Source organism: Galendromus occidentalis, unplaced genomic scaffold, assembly GCF_000255335.2.
Source record: "Galendromus occidentalis unplaced genomic scaffold, Mocc_1.1 scf7180000076932, whole genome shotgun sequence".
Classification (NCBI taxonomy): Eukaryota; Metazoa; Arthropoda; class Arachnida; order Mesostigmata; family Phytoseiidae; genus Galendromus; species Galendromus occidentalis.
In genome coordinates, this window is record NW_003804921.1 from 1 (window position 1) to 16,868 (window position 16,868).

Genomic DNA, 16,868 nt, shown 5'->3' on the forward strand with positions numbered 1-16,868 from the left:
TCAGGAATATCAAGCGGTACTATCATTCGAATATCTCTGCCGAGGTCCTCGAGCCGACGTGCTATATCATGGAACGCTCTGGATTCAGCAGCGACTGCTGTCATGCCAGCATTAAGAAAGTCCTCCATGAGGTATTCTTTGAACTCATGCCACAGCTCAACTGTATAGGGTGGCATCAAGTCTGCGAAGGTGAGCAGAGCGACGAAAAAACTTCGCAGTTGACTCGGCATTCGTAGAGCAGCAGCTTCTTGCATAGAAGCGGAAAAATATGAATCGTCCCTCACGTACTCACTCGCCCTAGCTGCCTCGACGAAGGACGGATACTCGACACCATTGACGGTTCGAACATCTTGGTAGGACGTGAAGCCCTTTCCATAGAGGAGCAGGAGTCGCAAGGCGAACCGCTCATGATCATGAGGGCTGACGAAGTACATCCGCCCAATTGTTTTTGTTGTATTGCGTTTCCGATCTTGCCACATCTCATTCTTGAAGATAAACTTCTCCGGCATTTCATTGTAGCGAAGCTTACGGCTATCTATCATATCTGAAGGGAATGATCCTTGCTCGTTTTCCAAATTCTGACACCGGGCGTTCTTATCGAAGAAAGCCGTCAAAGTGGAGAAACGGTACCTCGCTGCCGTCAATGCGGATTCTTCGGTCCCTGCTTCGAAGCGCACAGTCTCGAACCCCGGCAGATGAACTTGCAATCTAGTGACGGCATCACTGCGATCGCTCAGGGCGAAGCCGAAGATTCGATGAGCTGCCTCTGGGGCGCAAACGTACCGTGCATCCCAGTAATCGGTGATCTCATCTAAGGCTTCGTCCTCAGATGGTTCTCCTTGATGCAACCGGAGTCTTGCGCGATCCGGTCCCTTATAGAGGTACTTGAAGAGATATTTGATGGCGTGGAGAAGAGCACATACCTCGACGTTGATATGTGCTCCAAACATTAACGATAAATAAGGGCAATAAGGAACGACTGAGCGGTTATCTACTCGATGTTTGTTGCGCCATATCGAACGGCCATCCTCACGGCGTCTGTACTCTGGATAACCTTCTGTAGAGAGCGATGTGTCGTTATTGAAAGCTTTGGGGAAGCGTTTCGAGCATTTCCCGTCAACCATACATGGCGAAGAAGGATTCAGCTTCCCACACGGACCGTGGATCATACACTTGGAAATGATTTCGTATAACGCGGCTTCGTTGGATGGATCGGGGATCTCTGCGCTGATCAAGCTATAAACTTCTGCAGGGGTTCTGAGTTTTGAATCAGCGGTGAGGGTCAGCAACATGTGCATGTGGGGTAAGCCCCGCTTCTGGAACTCGATCACATAAATGTATGCGGCGACCTCGCCTAATACTTGGTTCTTGATGACTTCATTGCAAAATGCTTTGACTTTGAGCTGGAAGACCCGCGCTATTAAATCCGGTCGATCAGAGGCTACTTGACCGGGTGCGAGGTTGTCGACGATTTCTGGCCAGGTCGGGTTGCAAGTGAAGGTAAGGAACAGATCGGGTTTTCCGTATTTCGACACGATACTCATGGCATCTTGGTACTGCGCTACCATGTATCGGGGTCCTCCAGTAAAGGAAGCCGCTAAAATGATCCTCCGGCCCGGTGGTCCATCACTATCGGTATCACCGAGCATGAAGTCCTGCAAACCGCGAACGGTGTCAAGCCTTAGTTGGCGTTGATTGAGGCGGATATAGTTCAGGCGATTCATCTCGATCTTAATCCAACTGTCAACGATGTATTGCTGCAGGAGTTTGCCCGCGTGATGCAAAGGATTGAAGACAGAGGTCCGACTTAACAGCAGGAATGAGTAGAAGTCTTTTTGGGTGATTCGAGATCTCGCGGTCGGAACGCCATCTGAATGTAGATCCATATTCGATGTTTCTCGCTGCATCCCGGGATGCCAACCACCTTCCCCAGTTGGAAACAAAAGCGGATACGCGAGAGGATCACAACGCTCATCGAGATGAGGAATACTACGAAGACTGCCGGTCTTTTCATACACTACTAAACGACACTCTCCTGGAATATTGTCTTCGTCTCCCACGTAGACGACGGAGACTTCATTGGCTGTCGCAGCATTGTAGCGACGTTGATCGTCGACCGTCCTGTGTTCGAACACCATTCTAACCGATCTCGTATGACGACCCTGGAGCTCTGCTTCGTGCGTTTCATCGCGAACGACATCGGCCATTAGCCTGAATGCTTGAGCATATGGATTTGTGCTCCTCAAGAGTTCATGTAGAAGACGAAAGATTGTCTCTCGGCAGCCCGTGTTGACTTGTCGACCCGCAAGTTCGTGGGCTGCCACTTCAGTGTCCATAATTAAGACTTGAGCACACTTGGGCGCTTCAGCTTCGCGGGGATAGAGACCTCCAAACGAATGGTAGACTTGGCCATGAACGCGGAGACAATACGGACCGTAACCGCGAGGCGTCTCGATCTTAGCCGTCATCGAAGCCATCGCCAATGAGTTGTTGTAGTTTCTAATGTACTGTCGGAAATGCTTGGAATCGTTATCTTGACCAAGGTAGAGTGATCGTAGTACCGTTGGAAAATTTCGGAACCGAGTCAATCGGACTTTGTTCGACGCACAGCACATTGTATAAGCATTTTGTCCGGTCGTAGTTTTTTCGGATGGAAAGTGTTCGGCCCCGCACCCGCTACAGATATCGTCCATACTACCGAGATGATGAGAGGCGGAAGGCCTATGTTGTTTCTCTCGAGCTATACCGAGCGTTCTCCGACTTCGCCGCGTCACTGTTGAAACCGAATCATTTCTACGATGATGTGCAACATTATCAGCACGATCAGCAAGGATTTCCATTGAAGCCCGCTGAGCATCAACTGCATGCCGAACTCTTGCTTCAAACACGCTGGACCGATTCCGCCGCGTAAGCTGAGTTCGCACATCGGGCTCTGGGGGCGTTTCCTGATCGCTTATACTTGAATCTCCGATCTCCAAAGCCGGTCCCGGAGTTGGTTGACGCCTTCGGCTTCGTTGACAGATTCGACGCCTCCTGCTCACTTTCGGCATGAGGAATCTTTGATGGCAGACCCAATAGGAGAAGCTGCTACGGCTCCGGCGCTCAAAGAGACGGAACGGATATTGGTGGGTGACCGATGAGTTTGGTGTCCGACCATTCGAAGATTTTTCATGCTCGATTCATTGTCGATGAGACACGAATCAAATCTCAAATTCACAAATTTTTTGTGGCAGGACGAAGTTTCCTGCAGCGGAAGTTTCCTCGAAATGAGTGTAGACATCATAGTGAAGCATTCACATATTTTGAAGAATAACGATTACTGGAAGAATAACGATTACTGGGAGAATACGTGAAATTCACGTAATTCACGTGGCGATTCCATTTGAAAAGTACATCTTTACCTCCCTGACGAAAAGTCGCATCGCTCGCGAAAGTTTGGAGTCAGTCCGGAGGAGGAAAGCGCCACAAATTGGTTCGAAGTCAGACAGACCTTGCGATTTTATTATATAGGGGGATATAGGGGGATGGCAGCTCCTTATATAGTGCCCCCAAAAACGATGTGGGTCATGCGCACTATACTCGTAACAGACTCGAAGTCTTGGCTCACCCTACCTCTTACTTTATCCAGGTCTACAGTCAACAAGTACAGATTCCTCCCTCTCTTTCTTGATTTTTCGACGAGACTCAATTTGAAACGGTAATCGGGAATACGTGCATCAACATGAGCCTTGACTTTCAAGCCGGCAGATACTTCGGGGTGAGCTCTCAGGACTTCACGGATCTGAGCTGCTCTGAGTCGTATCCCATTCTTTCCTCAGAACCGTAACACAATGTGCCGGAGTTCGCAAGCGAGCTCAAACGTCTCAACGCCGGGTGTAGAATCATTGTTCGCCATTGTTCTCGGTTCTTGCTCACGCTTCGTCGTCAGGAACGATGAACAGCAAGATCTCGATACGGACTAGGGTTGCAACCTCCCTTTTATGGGAAAAGCATGGTTCCATAGGAATAAGCGATTCTGGACCTGTCGCATACGCAAATGAATAGAAATGACAGTTTCATTTGCTCGGGGCTCCTTCAATTTGCTCGAGTCTCAATACGGTTTCGGGTTCCCTTCAAACAAAAACCTCTATGCAAAATACATATTCGCGTTCTTCGAAGAACGACGTTAACCCTGTGATTGGTTCAGAGTTCAGACCAACTACTGATCTCACCATGGTCACGGTCAGCCCCCGCATCTATTACATACTTCTGAAATTAGACCATAGTGTTCGGTCATTCATCCGTTATCTTCGTCTGACCCGCCGTGATTGTTCAGATGCAAATCTCCGTTTCGGACTTCAACCAGTGCAAGATGATCTACCTCATTTCCTAATCGAAAATCTGTCCCTACGGGACCATCGACACTTTGCATGTGAAGGCTACGTCCGTGTGGCCGACTACAGGAGTTTGAACAGTTCATTTTTACGAGACATGGAGATTTACTGTGCTCTCATCCTCCCTGTTCGCGACAACATTCATGGCGTCTCTGATTTTGAATTTTATGAATACAGGAACGCTGCCTACCCAGCTGTAGTCCAGAGTTTTCTGGGAGACGGCTCCCCTGAATTCTTCCAAGATGGCGTGCACGACAGCCGGCCTTTTTCCTGTGAGCCATTTCTCGGAAGCAGTGACGGGAAGTCTGAGCCATGTTTCTTCTTGATGTCGTACAGGAAATTCGACGCGCGCTCAGCCGACACTTTCGCCTTGGCTCTCTCGACCCCCGGTGCCCATTGATCGCAGAGAGCGGTCATTCCATTCGTGCTCTCAATTTTCTTGTCCATTATATCAGGATCATATCCGAAGGATCGGGGAGGAGGGCTCTGCGAGTCCAGATCATGATCTGGATAGATTTTCATGGCTATGGTCACGAGAGAAAGAGTAATTCTGAGAAGGAAAACAGCCGTCACCTTTTATCATCTCGCGTCATTTATTCCGACGGTGGAACTTGTTTATCACCTTCCTTATTTCCCTTCCATAACTTGCGGCTCTATATCTACAGTAAAAGCTCGTTATAAGGACCCCCATTACAACGGATTTCTCGGTACAACGAACAAGGAATTTCTCCTCCTTTGGCCAGCCCGCCATAGGGAAAGTGTTGAGCGGAATTCGTTACAGCGGAAACTCGGTACAACGAACCAGTGTCGCCGGTCCCTTCGTGTTCGTAGTAACGAGCTTTTACTGTATACTTAAAGGGGTTACTCTTGCAAGAAGCTATCGATCCCGCCACTTAGTTCTAGCTTAGGAGACACAGACCAGCATTGGCTCCGAAATAATGTTCGGCATAGAATAAGTTAGTAGATAAGTACAAATATGGACAGCCTCATGAATCGTTGACTACATGATGCATCAAACGCATCTGTTGGCCAATACTGGAGTGAACACGATTTAACATCGAGGAAACAGCCCGAGTGATCGTTCAAAAAGTTATCCAAAAGGGCATAGAACAACGAATAAGCAGAAGAACGACTACATCACAGCCGATTGATTCCGATCGGAGGATCGACTTCAGCTCACGAAGGCTCACACATGTGAGACGATTTCCTCAGGCCTCCAAGACCGCTTGATCCGGTCGCATAAGGGGAAGAGATTCCGTAAACGCGTGCGGCGTATACCTATGAGTGTGCGAGCCGAGCAGCAGTCGGTCTCACCGAGTGCTGCAGGACCAAGAATATTTCGTGTCTGATGCTCATTATCGGGTTCGGACCCTTGCACAACGCGTTGGAGAACTCGGGGGGGGCGGGTCCCGATACCGCATTCTGCGTGAGGGACTGTTCGATTTGGGGAGAAGATCGGTCTGTCTCGAGTTCTTCCGCCGCCCAGTTTCCCCGCTGACCTCCCAGAAATTCCGTGATTCCGAAATTTGGATCGAATGGAGTCCTAGATATCAGGCCGGGCTCCGTTCAATAATCCCCCGAGGGTCTCGGTTGGCGTTGGTTATTGAAGAATGGTAGAGACGAGTGGTGGGGACTTCCTCTCGGCGTGCTCCGAGCAACTCGGGGCGATGCGGTCGTGGACCCCGATCTGAAAAGTCAACGGAAGACGATGAATCTAGAATTATGGCATCTGGATTCGAGACAGCTCTCCTCGGGGATTTTGGTACCGATAATAATTAATGGAATGGGGGGTTTCATCGATTACGCACCTCCGGAGATGATTCCTCTCGCGGTCCATCTCGGCCTCCTCCAATTTCTGCGTCAGCGCCAATTTCTGCTGGATGGCCAACCTCAGAAGTGAGTTCAAGGTCTTCTTCTCCTCTTCTGCCGCTCTGAACTGGTTCTGCATTTCATCCAGTTGCGCGACGTATTCCTCGCATCGAGCCGCGAACATCGCTCTCAACGATGCGAAAGTCGCCGCATCTTCCTTCAAAATCTTGAGTTCATGCCGCAACTTCTGCATCGTTTCGGAAACAATCGACTTCTCCGTTTCGTATTTCGCCTTAAGATTTGCGAGAGCGACTTCGGCCGTTTGCTTATTGGCCTTGAGCACCGCTCGGAGTGTAGCGATTTGTTCACGCTTGGTTGATACGAGCGACCTGAGTTTGATGATCTGTTTTTGAGGATCGCCTTCCTCGGTCGCGGTGGCCACGGAGTCGGCGGCACCGGTGTCCGTGATTGTGTGTGGATTTCCGACAGCCATCTCGACAGCTTCTTTGAGGAACTTTACTTGGTCTCGAAGAGTTTCCACTTGGGTTTTGACAGCGTCGGGGTCGACCTTCTTGAAAGGAAGCTGGCGGAAATCGGCAGTCCGGAAATTGTCGGACAGTGATTCAACAGGACTCTTCGACGTTTCTTTCTGATCGCCTCTCGCGTGGTCCAGCACCACGCGATTCGGGGTCTGGCCGTTCAATGTGCACATGTGGTGGTATAGCTGCGCAATGTCGTCTTGGACCGCGTAGATTTCTTCGAGCGCCTTCAGGGTGCTGCCGTTGATCCAGTCACCGATGTTGCTCACGATTTTCAGATCTTCGCTCAGATCGTTGATCTGTTGTTCATACGTCGATATCTTGTTCATGTAATTAGCGACTTGGTTTTTCAGGACAACGTTCTCGCTCATGTCTAGCCCGTCGACCTTGTCCAGACTCGATAGGTCCCCTTGGACCAGTTTCAAATTCGTCAGGAGCGCAGCTGCGCTCTCCATCTTTGAGTTTGCTTCCTGGGAAATTAGGAAGGAAACGTAAGCGTTTGCAGAGCTCTAGCTACTCGCGCTATGATGATCCGTGGAGATAGTAATAATTCGAAAGCTAACGATACTCACGTTTTCGGCCTGCATTATGATGGCGGTGACCCGCTCACCGAATAGGAGCAGTTTCCTGCCTCTATCTTCGAGCTCTGTACGGCAAAGCTCGAGTTCTTGCTTGGCATCCTCGAGCGTTTTGGCCAGTGAATCCTTCTCGAGTTCGATCGTTTCCAATTGTTTCTCCAGTTTCCTTCTCTCTGTGAGGTGAAGTTCACTGAAGAGATCACCTACGGTCGATGGTCGGATTTTGTCGTCGGCAGAAGCTTCGCCCAGTTCGAGGCGGAGACCAGCGATGTTGCCGGAAAGAGCGGCCGCCTGATCTCTTTGGTCCAACTCTTTCTTGTAGAGATATTTCTGCTCTCGCTCTTTCTGGAGCGAATCCAGAGCTTCGGCCAGCTGCTTCTGGAAAAGATCTGCGGAGGGAAACCAAATCAGCTCAATGGGGCAGGAAGCGGAAAGAATTGTGGAGGGGCAGTGGAAGGAATCAGGAGAGACCTCTTGAGCTTCCTGATACGGACCTGGAGAAAGTCTGTGAAAGTAACTCGCCTTTGAGACGGAACATGTCCTCCGCCTGGCCTTTGACAGCCTCGACCTCTTCGGCGAGCCGTCTGGCTTCGTGCTTGACCGCTTCGAATTCGACTTGACTCTGCCTTAGTGTGGAAATCTGCTTCTGAAGACCGATGTTCTCTTCCTCGAGCTCGTTGTTGTCGCAGAGCAGTCTTTGCTCGCGCAATTTGACATCTTTGAGCTCAGTGCGCAGGTTTTTCCGTTCCCAGTCACTCTTAGAATGCGACTCTTTCAGATCTGCAGCGTCGGCTATCATGCGGTCTCTCTCCGCCGTGACCCTGCCCAACTCCTGCCTGACTGACTTGAGCTCCTTTTCCACATCTTGGAGGCTCAAAGTCAGTGAGGCCTCCTTCTGGGCAGCTTCTTCCAGGAGAGAATCCTCTTGTTCGATGCCGGTCGTCGCCGACAGCTTCTGTGAGGTCTCAACTTTCTTGAGGGCCTGTGAAAGAATGAAAAATGATCCGCACGTCATTTCTAGAGCGGATTTCAAGGAGTCGGGGGACGTTGGCAATGGGCTGGAGCAGTCCCTTGGGGCCCGGCGGCTCCCAGTTCCGTGCCCAATTGCGGGAGGAAGTTCGCCAATCAACGCGATGCATCTCCATGTTTTGAGGGCTATATATATATCCACATGGAGACGGCCACCAATTCGCGAAAAAACAAGAGTATCGCTCTGTCGTCGACAGGCATGGGACGCTTGGTCGATTGACGGAGGAGGTCATGGAACTTGAGCATTCCGATCGTCTCGAAATTCGTAAGGACTCCCGAACCTCGGTTGCCTGCTCGTGCCTGGGTGAGCTCTTCGCTTTCCCTCGAGAAAATCCGCTGGTGCAGACATTTATCGCTTGATAACCAGAAGTCGAAGAAGAAGCAGATAATGCCAAAATTTTCAGTCATGCTAGAGTCAACAAGTGGCTGAATCGAATGGAGGGATGCAACGAGGCTCGGTAATTACATCTTCCTCTGCCACGAATCCTAGGGAATGATCGTTCCGCTTGACTATAGAATGAAGGCGATGCTTCTACTTCATCGACATGGACGAAATCCTCCACAACAAGCTTTCCGAGATAGGCACCGACCCCCGTCCTCGCTCCGTTGGACTCGCTGTCGAAATGGAACCACACCGTGAGGAGCACCACACCCGTGTTGGACAACTCACCTCTCTGAGAATTTCTAGCTCACTCCTCGCGCTGTCATAGTGCTTCTCGAGTTCATCGCACCGTCGGGTTAGTGCTGCTTTCTCTTCGAGAAGCACCAAGCCGTACTTTGCACTTTGTACTTTTTCATTATTTGCTTCGTCTAGTTCTCGTGAGAGACGATCGACCTCTTGCCGGAGCAACTCTGACACATCCATGCTGTGTCAATCAGTCCTTATCGTTCCAGAACTTGGCTAATCAGCTGTCTCCGACCATGCCGTCACGTCCTCTTCGAGATGTCGTCACTTTTAGGATTTCGAAGGTCTGAGGGGCCTCTTATCCATAGCACCGCTAAGTTCCCCACGGCTACACCTGCCACCAGAGCAACCGGGGATATTCTCCCTTTCTCCTCCCGGCTCGTGAACGGTCTAAACAAAATGAACGCATTGCCGGCCCATGTATGGTGGGGCGCTCGTTTGGTCGCGCAGTGCCGCGGACTTATCATCGAATCCGGAGATAGGCGAAGATTCCAGACGGTCGGGTCTACAGGGATTCAGGGGATGGGAGGGCTGAATCCGATTCATGCGCCCGCTACCTCCTGGAGCGCTCGAATAGGAATTGAGGGCGAAATTTTCCTCCGCAAAAATCACCGTCGAGCTCACACGACGGAATCTGGAAAATTTCGGGGCCCGGTGTGTATCAGATTCTTTTCGTTTATGTGCAGCGACCGTAAGGCAGTGGAGGAATTTAGCATCGGTCGAGCGTATCCGACGCGGATCCCCCAGCCGGCTGATCTGCAGATCCCTGTCAGAAGCGGGTGTGTTCGTGTGCTGCCAGTAATTATTTTTGTCCCATCCACATTTCAGAGGCAGTTGAGAAGCTCTACGTCGCGCTTCTTGTAGTCGCACCCTGTATTATCCCGTCCGCAGAATCTCTGAGCAACAAGGCTGGAAGTTGCCTCAAGAGCTGCAAGTTGAGTGAAGCCGGTCGAGCTAAAGTGAGGGCCAAGTTCAGGGAAGCTGAAGCAGCGGGTCAGCAAGAGCCCACCGTTGCATCGGTCAGGAAACTGATCATAGATGTGAAGCCCGAGGTCGACAAAGGTGACAGTGCGAAATTGGATGCCCCCGATGAATGTCTCGCAGCACTGCCCACATAATGACCTCGTCGCAGAGGGTGAGCCCTCCTGGAATCCTTGCTTCCCCACGTCCAATCTTTTTCCGAAGAGCTTCTATGCATTATACACGCTATCTTATCAACACGTGTAACTTCTTCCGAATGTGGGAGTCTCTCAGATCCTCGGATTCAGGGTCAAAGAATAGGGGCCACGCAAACTGAAATATGTATCTATCCACCTGATTGCGAGGGTCCGCCCCATTTATGCATGAAAGACTCTCCTCTTTCTGATTGGCTGTCAGAATCCCCAGCTGGCGCTTAATTATGGCGCAAGGAAATATAGCCGCCTCATCGGTGACCCCCGCCGCAGAGGCTCAATGCCCCCGGCTCGCAATGGGGCATTGAGTTTCCGGGCCAATAGGCCGATGGTGTCAAGAGGGCTCGGGCAATGTAGTAACCGGGATTCACGAAAGACTGTTTGAAAGAAGAAGATATGCTTGCGAAGCGCGACTTCTCTATTTGTCTGGGCTCGACGGTGTGGATAGAGGATCGCGATCGCGTACGAACGTATCCCCCCAGATTTTGAAGCATGCTTCCTGGCTAGTATCAGAACGTTCGGTACACTCGATCTGATCATGGAGCGAAGACGAGGGTCTTCGGTTCTGACAGTAGGGGAGAGCGTTACAGAGATCCGGCTTCAAATCTCATTTTCGGCGCGGGTTTCGCAATGACGAACTTCGTCGTTCCCTTCGCGTGTGTCGACTCTTTTCCTCGCCAATGCGTGTGCCTCTGCGCGCAGCTTGTCCCGCTCTACTGCCTCGTTTATGGTTAAGCACCAGACATGATCAAGAAACTCGGATTTGCCATAGGCATCGTACTCGCCATACTCAACGTGCTCACCTCAGCTGAAGCGAGAATCTGCACCACCGGAGTTTGCAATGCTGTTGCCGATGCGTTCCAAGCATCGATCAACACCTCCCTGAACCCATGCGACGACTTTTATTCGTATGTTTGCCTGGGCTGGCTGAAGAAAGATCCGAATTTCCTCGGAGGCAAGTTCGGCCCGACTGGCACAATCATTCGGGTGGTCGAGGCCAACATGATCATTCTTGGGAAAGCCTTAAAAAAAATGTCGCAGAAACCGATATCAATGCTCCGAGATTCTGAAAATCAAGCAGTCGCTTTCTTCTCGAGCTGCATTCATGCTCACAGCTCGGGACCAAAGATCTCAGCGGAGAGTACTCTACGGCGATTCTTTCATTCGGTGAGACTCGAGTATTTCGACGAGATGCCCAATCCGAACGTAACCGGGTTCTCCGTGCTCTTCGACCTAGCTCTAAAATACGACATCGACTTGCTATTCTCGGTAGACATCGCATCGGACTCCTTCAGAATGGGGCGGAGTTATACTCCGAGGCTCTTTGATCCCTCGATGCGGGTGACGGGGAATTTTTCGGACTACTGGAAACCTATCTTATTAGAGTCCGCCAAAGATACGTCGAACGATCCCAAGATATTGAATGAACTCTCTTCAGTGTTCTCTGCGGCTGGACTATCGATTGAGCGGTCCCGGCTTCTCAGATACGGCAGGAATCACTTCGCCGTGGAAAACGCAACCAAACACTTGTTCCTTGTGCGCAATAGGCGTCAGCGGAGAACCTTCGCCGAATGGAAAAAACTGACGAGGTTCCCTTGGTTCAAGTTTTTCAACATTCATGTCGTGAATTTGGCGAAAATCAACGAGGAAACGCACGAGCTCAATTTCGATCAGGAATTTTTCGATGGTATTGCGAAGATCTCGAGCGATTTCGAAACGATGCAAATTTTCAAGGATTTTGCTGCAGTGGCTCTTCTGATTTCTGATTTCGGGAAAGCTATCAGTGATAGCGCATACCGGAACATCTGCGCATACGGCAAGTGTGCTAAAGAAGATATCGACGTCGATCATCGATGCACTAAGGCGGTAAGCTCGAGATTAGGCGTTTGTGTGAGAGATCATAATTTCCTTGGTATATGCCAACGGCCTATGGAGCTACGGTATGATCTCGTCGCAACGAGCACGCTTGCGTCATCAGTGACGGTCCTCTAAAACGAATGATCGTTGTAGCGAAGTTTTTCGACGATTAGGTCTACCGGTGACCGAGTCAAACGTCGGAAGAAAAATCGTACGTCAGAGCGAAAATTCGGTCTCACGCGGCTCGTTGGGAGGAGGTTATACCACCTACGATGATATGAGATATTCTTCCCTCTGACTCGCACAGACGTATGAAGAAGTCAAGTGGAGCGCAATTGCGATTCTGTCAAGACTCACGCAGACAGCATATACGGCGAAGAACGTCAGATTCTTCTTCAGTATGCTCAAAGTCATCATGCAAAAGGTATCGGAAATGGCAAATAAGCATTCTGATCCTAGACGACATTCGAGATGAATCCACATCCGTAGGACGACGAGTCTACATTCGACAAGGGAACATGTCACGCCCTTCCAGAAACTGGAGAAACTTTTCGAGGGACGGACCAAAGCTCTGAAATTCGTGCTACAGAACCTAATGATACTGCGGGACCGAACGGCCTACCCCTCTACATTCGACAGATATGAAATGCTTGAGCATAGAGCTCGGATCTCAAGGACAGATTTCCTGCTAAACCTAATTCAGTTGAGATGGGCGAAGCAGTCGAGGAAGCTATCTCGAGTCGGCTATCCCTTTCATCGCCAGAGCACCTGGAGGCTGTGAGTAGCCGAACCCGAATTCGCCGGAATGACCGTGGCAATGCCAGAACCGGGATCCGCCGCGAGTCGGGATTACCCATTTCGGACCCGCAAATTAGAGAGTCCTCGGAGAATCCGTCTCCATGATGCAGATTCTGCCTGATATCTTTTTTCGTGTTAGCGGGCATTGCCGGCTTTCTGGCTGTTTGTTGAATCGTTTATAATAATATCTTTATATTCATGATACCTAGGGTATGATATCGGGTAGTGATATGCCATCTTTCTCCAGATTTCCGAGATTCTGTATCTGACCTACTACGATGATGTCTATCTGCCTGGGAGCCTTCTGAGCTATCCGCACTACGTCGAATCTCTCCCACATTGGATGAACCTAGCTTCTCTCGGATTGGTCGTGGGCCATGAGATCGGTCACGCGATAGACAAGTACATCGCTCATCTACCGACAAGTGAAGTGGAGGGAGACGACAAGCTGGAAGTTTACAAGAATGCCGGATATCGAGTGAGAAGCTCAGATCGAATTCGTTCGCGATCGGTCCCATTAGTGCTGTGTCCAGAGTGGGCTTATTGGCCCGCTGTTGAGCCGTCATGGAGGAGACAATGGACGAGTCTCTCATATTTTGACTATTCGATCTGGTCACCGTATTTCTCTTCCAGGCAGCTCGGAAATGCTTCGGCACTCAATTCAAAGTTCCGGGAGCAGTATCGGGGTACCTCTTCGCGGCGGAGGCCTTGGCCGATAATTTCGGCTTCAAGCTCTCTCTACTGGCCTACAAAGTGTTCGAAAAATTGTTCCCAGACGAGCCCGCTATGCCAGACATCCACGGCTTGAGCCGCAAGCAACTATTTTTTGTGAACTCGGCCATGATTTTCTGCAAGGCATCCACGGATACCGCCATACCGCGGTGGGACAAACATGCACCAGCACATTATCGCATCAACTTGGGTCTTTCCAACATGGAAGACTTCGCCGAGGCTTTCAATTGCAAGCCCTCGGATCCAATGGTTGCGAAGGAACCTTGCAATGTATGACGCTCTGTAAGCCGGAATCATCATCGATTCAATAAAGCGAGATTTGCCCGCGGAGGTCTTGCAATTAGCAGGGGATCCTAGATCCTGTTCCCTAATTCTCGCGATTCTGCGAGCCGAGAAGACGCCCAAGACCAGGGTGAGCTCTTCACCCAATGCGAGGATGATGACCGCGACGGGATCATCAAGAATTCTATCATACTGTAATGCAAAATCTATCATAAAATAGTGCAAAATCGAAGCCCGTGCACATCGCAGCCCAGCAATGTATCGACGGATTCGGAGAGAGCCTAATCATGGACGACTTTCGAGATTTCCAATATCTTGTGGGAATAGGACGGAGGCCTGAGCAAAAGGACGGCACAATAGTTTTCCATTTCGTAATGAGCCGCGCACGATTAGCATGGTATGGATACTGAAGCGATGGGACGGTTCTACGGCATTCCCAAACTATCTTAGAATATGATCCCATAATCTGGAGGATCGGATTCGCGGGGCGTCTCCTTCCCGAGCTTCTTCGGAATGCATGTTGCAGTCCTACGGTAAAATTGTTCTGTGCGCTCCATCTGACATGACGGAGCCCACGGACGTATACTTCCAGCGAATTATTTTCACAGCCGAAGATGATGACTGCGATGGACTCGATCATTTCTCATGAGGGAGATGAGAATCGCTCGCCGGCCGAGAGCTCTTCGCGCGATCAGCCTGCTTGGCAACGAGCGATTCCTTCTCTGCTGGGATGGACGAACTGCGTCGCTCATCGAGGTGTGATTCCTCATCAGCGATTGCTTCATAGGTTGACGAAAATTTACGCTGGGTTTGAGAATCACGTCTGCCGACTCTTCGAGGTTAATACTTTCAATCGTCCCCCGTCCGATTCGGTGGAACACAGGGTCTGGAGGAAGCGAGGATTTCCAGCGAGTGCGACCGACAAGCGCAACGCGAGCTGCCTCAATTCCGCGAATCTTCCCTCAGATCAGTCCGCTTTCCACCAGCGGTTGCTCCAGGACCGACAGACGAATGCCACCTGTGAGCCAGCACGGGATCATCGGAAATCTCGAGTCATGTACAGGCGTAGCACTTCACCTCCGCTTGCGATTATCACCTAGGCCCTAGGTCCTAGGGCCTAGGTACTAGGTCCGAGAAGGATCCAGACTATTCTGACATTTCTATCGGAGCATCTACATATATCCGAAAAAGGGGGCTTTCGCTCCTCGGTACCTAGAGGAGCAACCCCAGCGCGGGCCTTAAAGAGCAACGCGGGATCGAGCGAACAGCGCGATGCGCCTGTCTTGAGCGGGTGCGCTACTTACTTTTCGATCTTCACGCTCTCCGCGGACTCCGGGCCATGTTCCACCAAGATAATTTCGCATGGGGGCCACTAAAGAAATATCCCAATAGATGGCTGCTACCTCAGAAGTCGGCCATGTGACCCGAGCGAAATGTCTCTTGTCAGCTGATCTTCAGGAATATAGACGATAATAATAATATATGAGCGGACGAGCCTCTGCACCGAGAGCCCGCTCGGATCTCGAATTACCGGGTAAATAGCCAGCTTCGGGTAGAGCAAGGAGAAGTTCCCGTATTGTGACTGATATTATTCGCCGGGAGCTCTCCTGACAGAAACTCTATACGTTGGTCTCGATCCGCCGAGAAATGCAATCCAATGTGAGCTATGATTTCTTCCCACGACGTGCTACTCGTTGTTATACGCTCTGCTTATTGCGTCACGTTCGGCGCCGCTGCCAATCAGCCGCGTAAACCCCGGACAGAGGGAATCGACGCACATGATTGATATTCATTCCCGTCTCAAGTGCGTATAGCGGCACGAGAAGGTATTTGACTGATTGCTTACTGTATATTCCCCGCGATCCGGGGGGGTTCGGACTCCGGACGCAGACCCAGTAGGGTAAGTTACACGTCCCCTCCATGCAAATACAGAGCTCTCCTTCCCCGCTCCCGTCATGGTTCGGGATACGAGCCCTAGAGTTCCTGAGAGATCAGACCTACTTCGAACTTTCGTAACTCGGAAAACAGTCATCAGAGCGTGAGAGGAAATCATCGACCGGAGAGGTCATCTTCAGCAGGAGCGGATAACATTAGGGAATCGTTTCTCCGATTGATTACAATAATCCCCGTCGAGCCTCGGAGCCATATGTAATACGGATGCATGTTCAAAGCCATTCATTCAGGACGGAAAGCTCCAGGTCCTCATCCTTAGCCGAGGCATTCGTATGCGGGTCCGACGAGAGGGGGGTTATCGGTGACCTCTTATCCCGGGCCCAGGGTTTCCGGAGGGGCCCCTAGCTCAGGCTTCAGTCAAATAATTTTGTCTGCGTCCTAAATTCTTCCCCTTAAAAAAATGCATGGAAAGGAAACTGCTGCTCTGACGAATTCGTTCCATCACTTTTCTAGTGACAGATCACAGAACATGATCGGGAGGGGCGCATGTCCGAATTTCCCCCCGGGCCCAGAATTTCTCCCTGCGGCCCTGTTCGTATGACGATATTTCGTATTCGTCTCGAAGTGTGGGAATTCTATTCGATAATCCTCCAAAAGAACCCATCTCGCTCCGGAGTCAATGCCCTCATTCTGTCCTTACCGAGATTCTATCACGTACGGGCTCAGCGCTTCCTACTTCCTTTTGCGTAGGTATCATCTGCCCCGCATTGTCACGGGACCTTGTTTAGAATACCTTGGGATCGGAGGATCCATTCGGATATAGACCGAGAGTAGGCACCCTCTCATGTCCTCCTCGAGTAGTCTCGTGATCTCGTAATGTGATGCCTCTAGAGCGCGTGAAAGCTTCAAAGTGTTGAGGTCGAATGCAGAGTCTGTATCTCGTCATGTTAGGATCGATCCCCTCCCATCCCTGCTGTCTAGTGAAGGCGACTGTCTCGTTGAAAGCTTCAATTTATGCTCCCGGAGCCAGTAGTGAGAAGCGGTCGTTGTCGAAATAAATCAAGGCGGGTATCACCTGAAAAGACTCTGACTACCGGCGACGCGCTCGAGAGTACTATCCA

At 50.6% G+C, this 16,868-nt stretch overlaps 3 protein-coding genes across 3 annotated transcripts; 1 reads left to right on the plus strand and 2 right to left on the minus strand.

The window, feature by feature from the left end:
• Positions 1-292: 292 nt before the first annotated feature.
• Positions 293-2,615, minus strand: LOC100905323 (uncharacterized; the record flags this gene model as incomplete). Its single annotated transcript, XM_003740361.1, has 1 exon — positions 293-2,615. A coding segment is annotated over exon 1 (2,323 nt), but the record flags the coding sequence as incomplete, so codon positions are not given.
• A 3,324-nt stretch (positions 2,616-5,939) lies between these two features.
• Positions 5,940-9,372, minus strand: LOC100905469 (protein bicaudal D). Its single transcript, XM_003740362.2, has 5 exons — positions 8,999-9,372; positions 7,822-8,281; positions 7,294-7,688; positions 6,182-7,191; positions 5,940-6,060 (listed from the first exon to the last, which is right to left on the minus strand). Exons 1-5 carry the CDS (start codon positions 9,191-9,193, stop codon positions 5,940-5,942), a joined length of 2,181 nt encoding a protein of 726 aa, XP_003740410.1. The 5' UTR covers positions 9,194-9,372.
• Positions 9,373-10,929: 1,557 nt separating this feature from the next.
• On the plus strand, positions 10,930-13,848 carry LOC108863780 (endothelin-converting enzyme 1-like). Its single transcript, XM_018638339.1, has 4 exons — positions 10,930-12,051; positions 12,350-12,466; positions 13,088-13,318; positions 13,474-13,848. Exons 1-4 carry the CDS (start codon positions 10,930-10,932, stop codon positions 13,846-13,848), a joined length of 1,845 nt encoding a protein of 614 aa, XP_018493855.1.
• Positions 13,849-16,868: the final 3,020 nt, after the last annotated feature.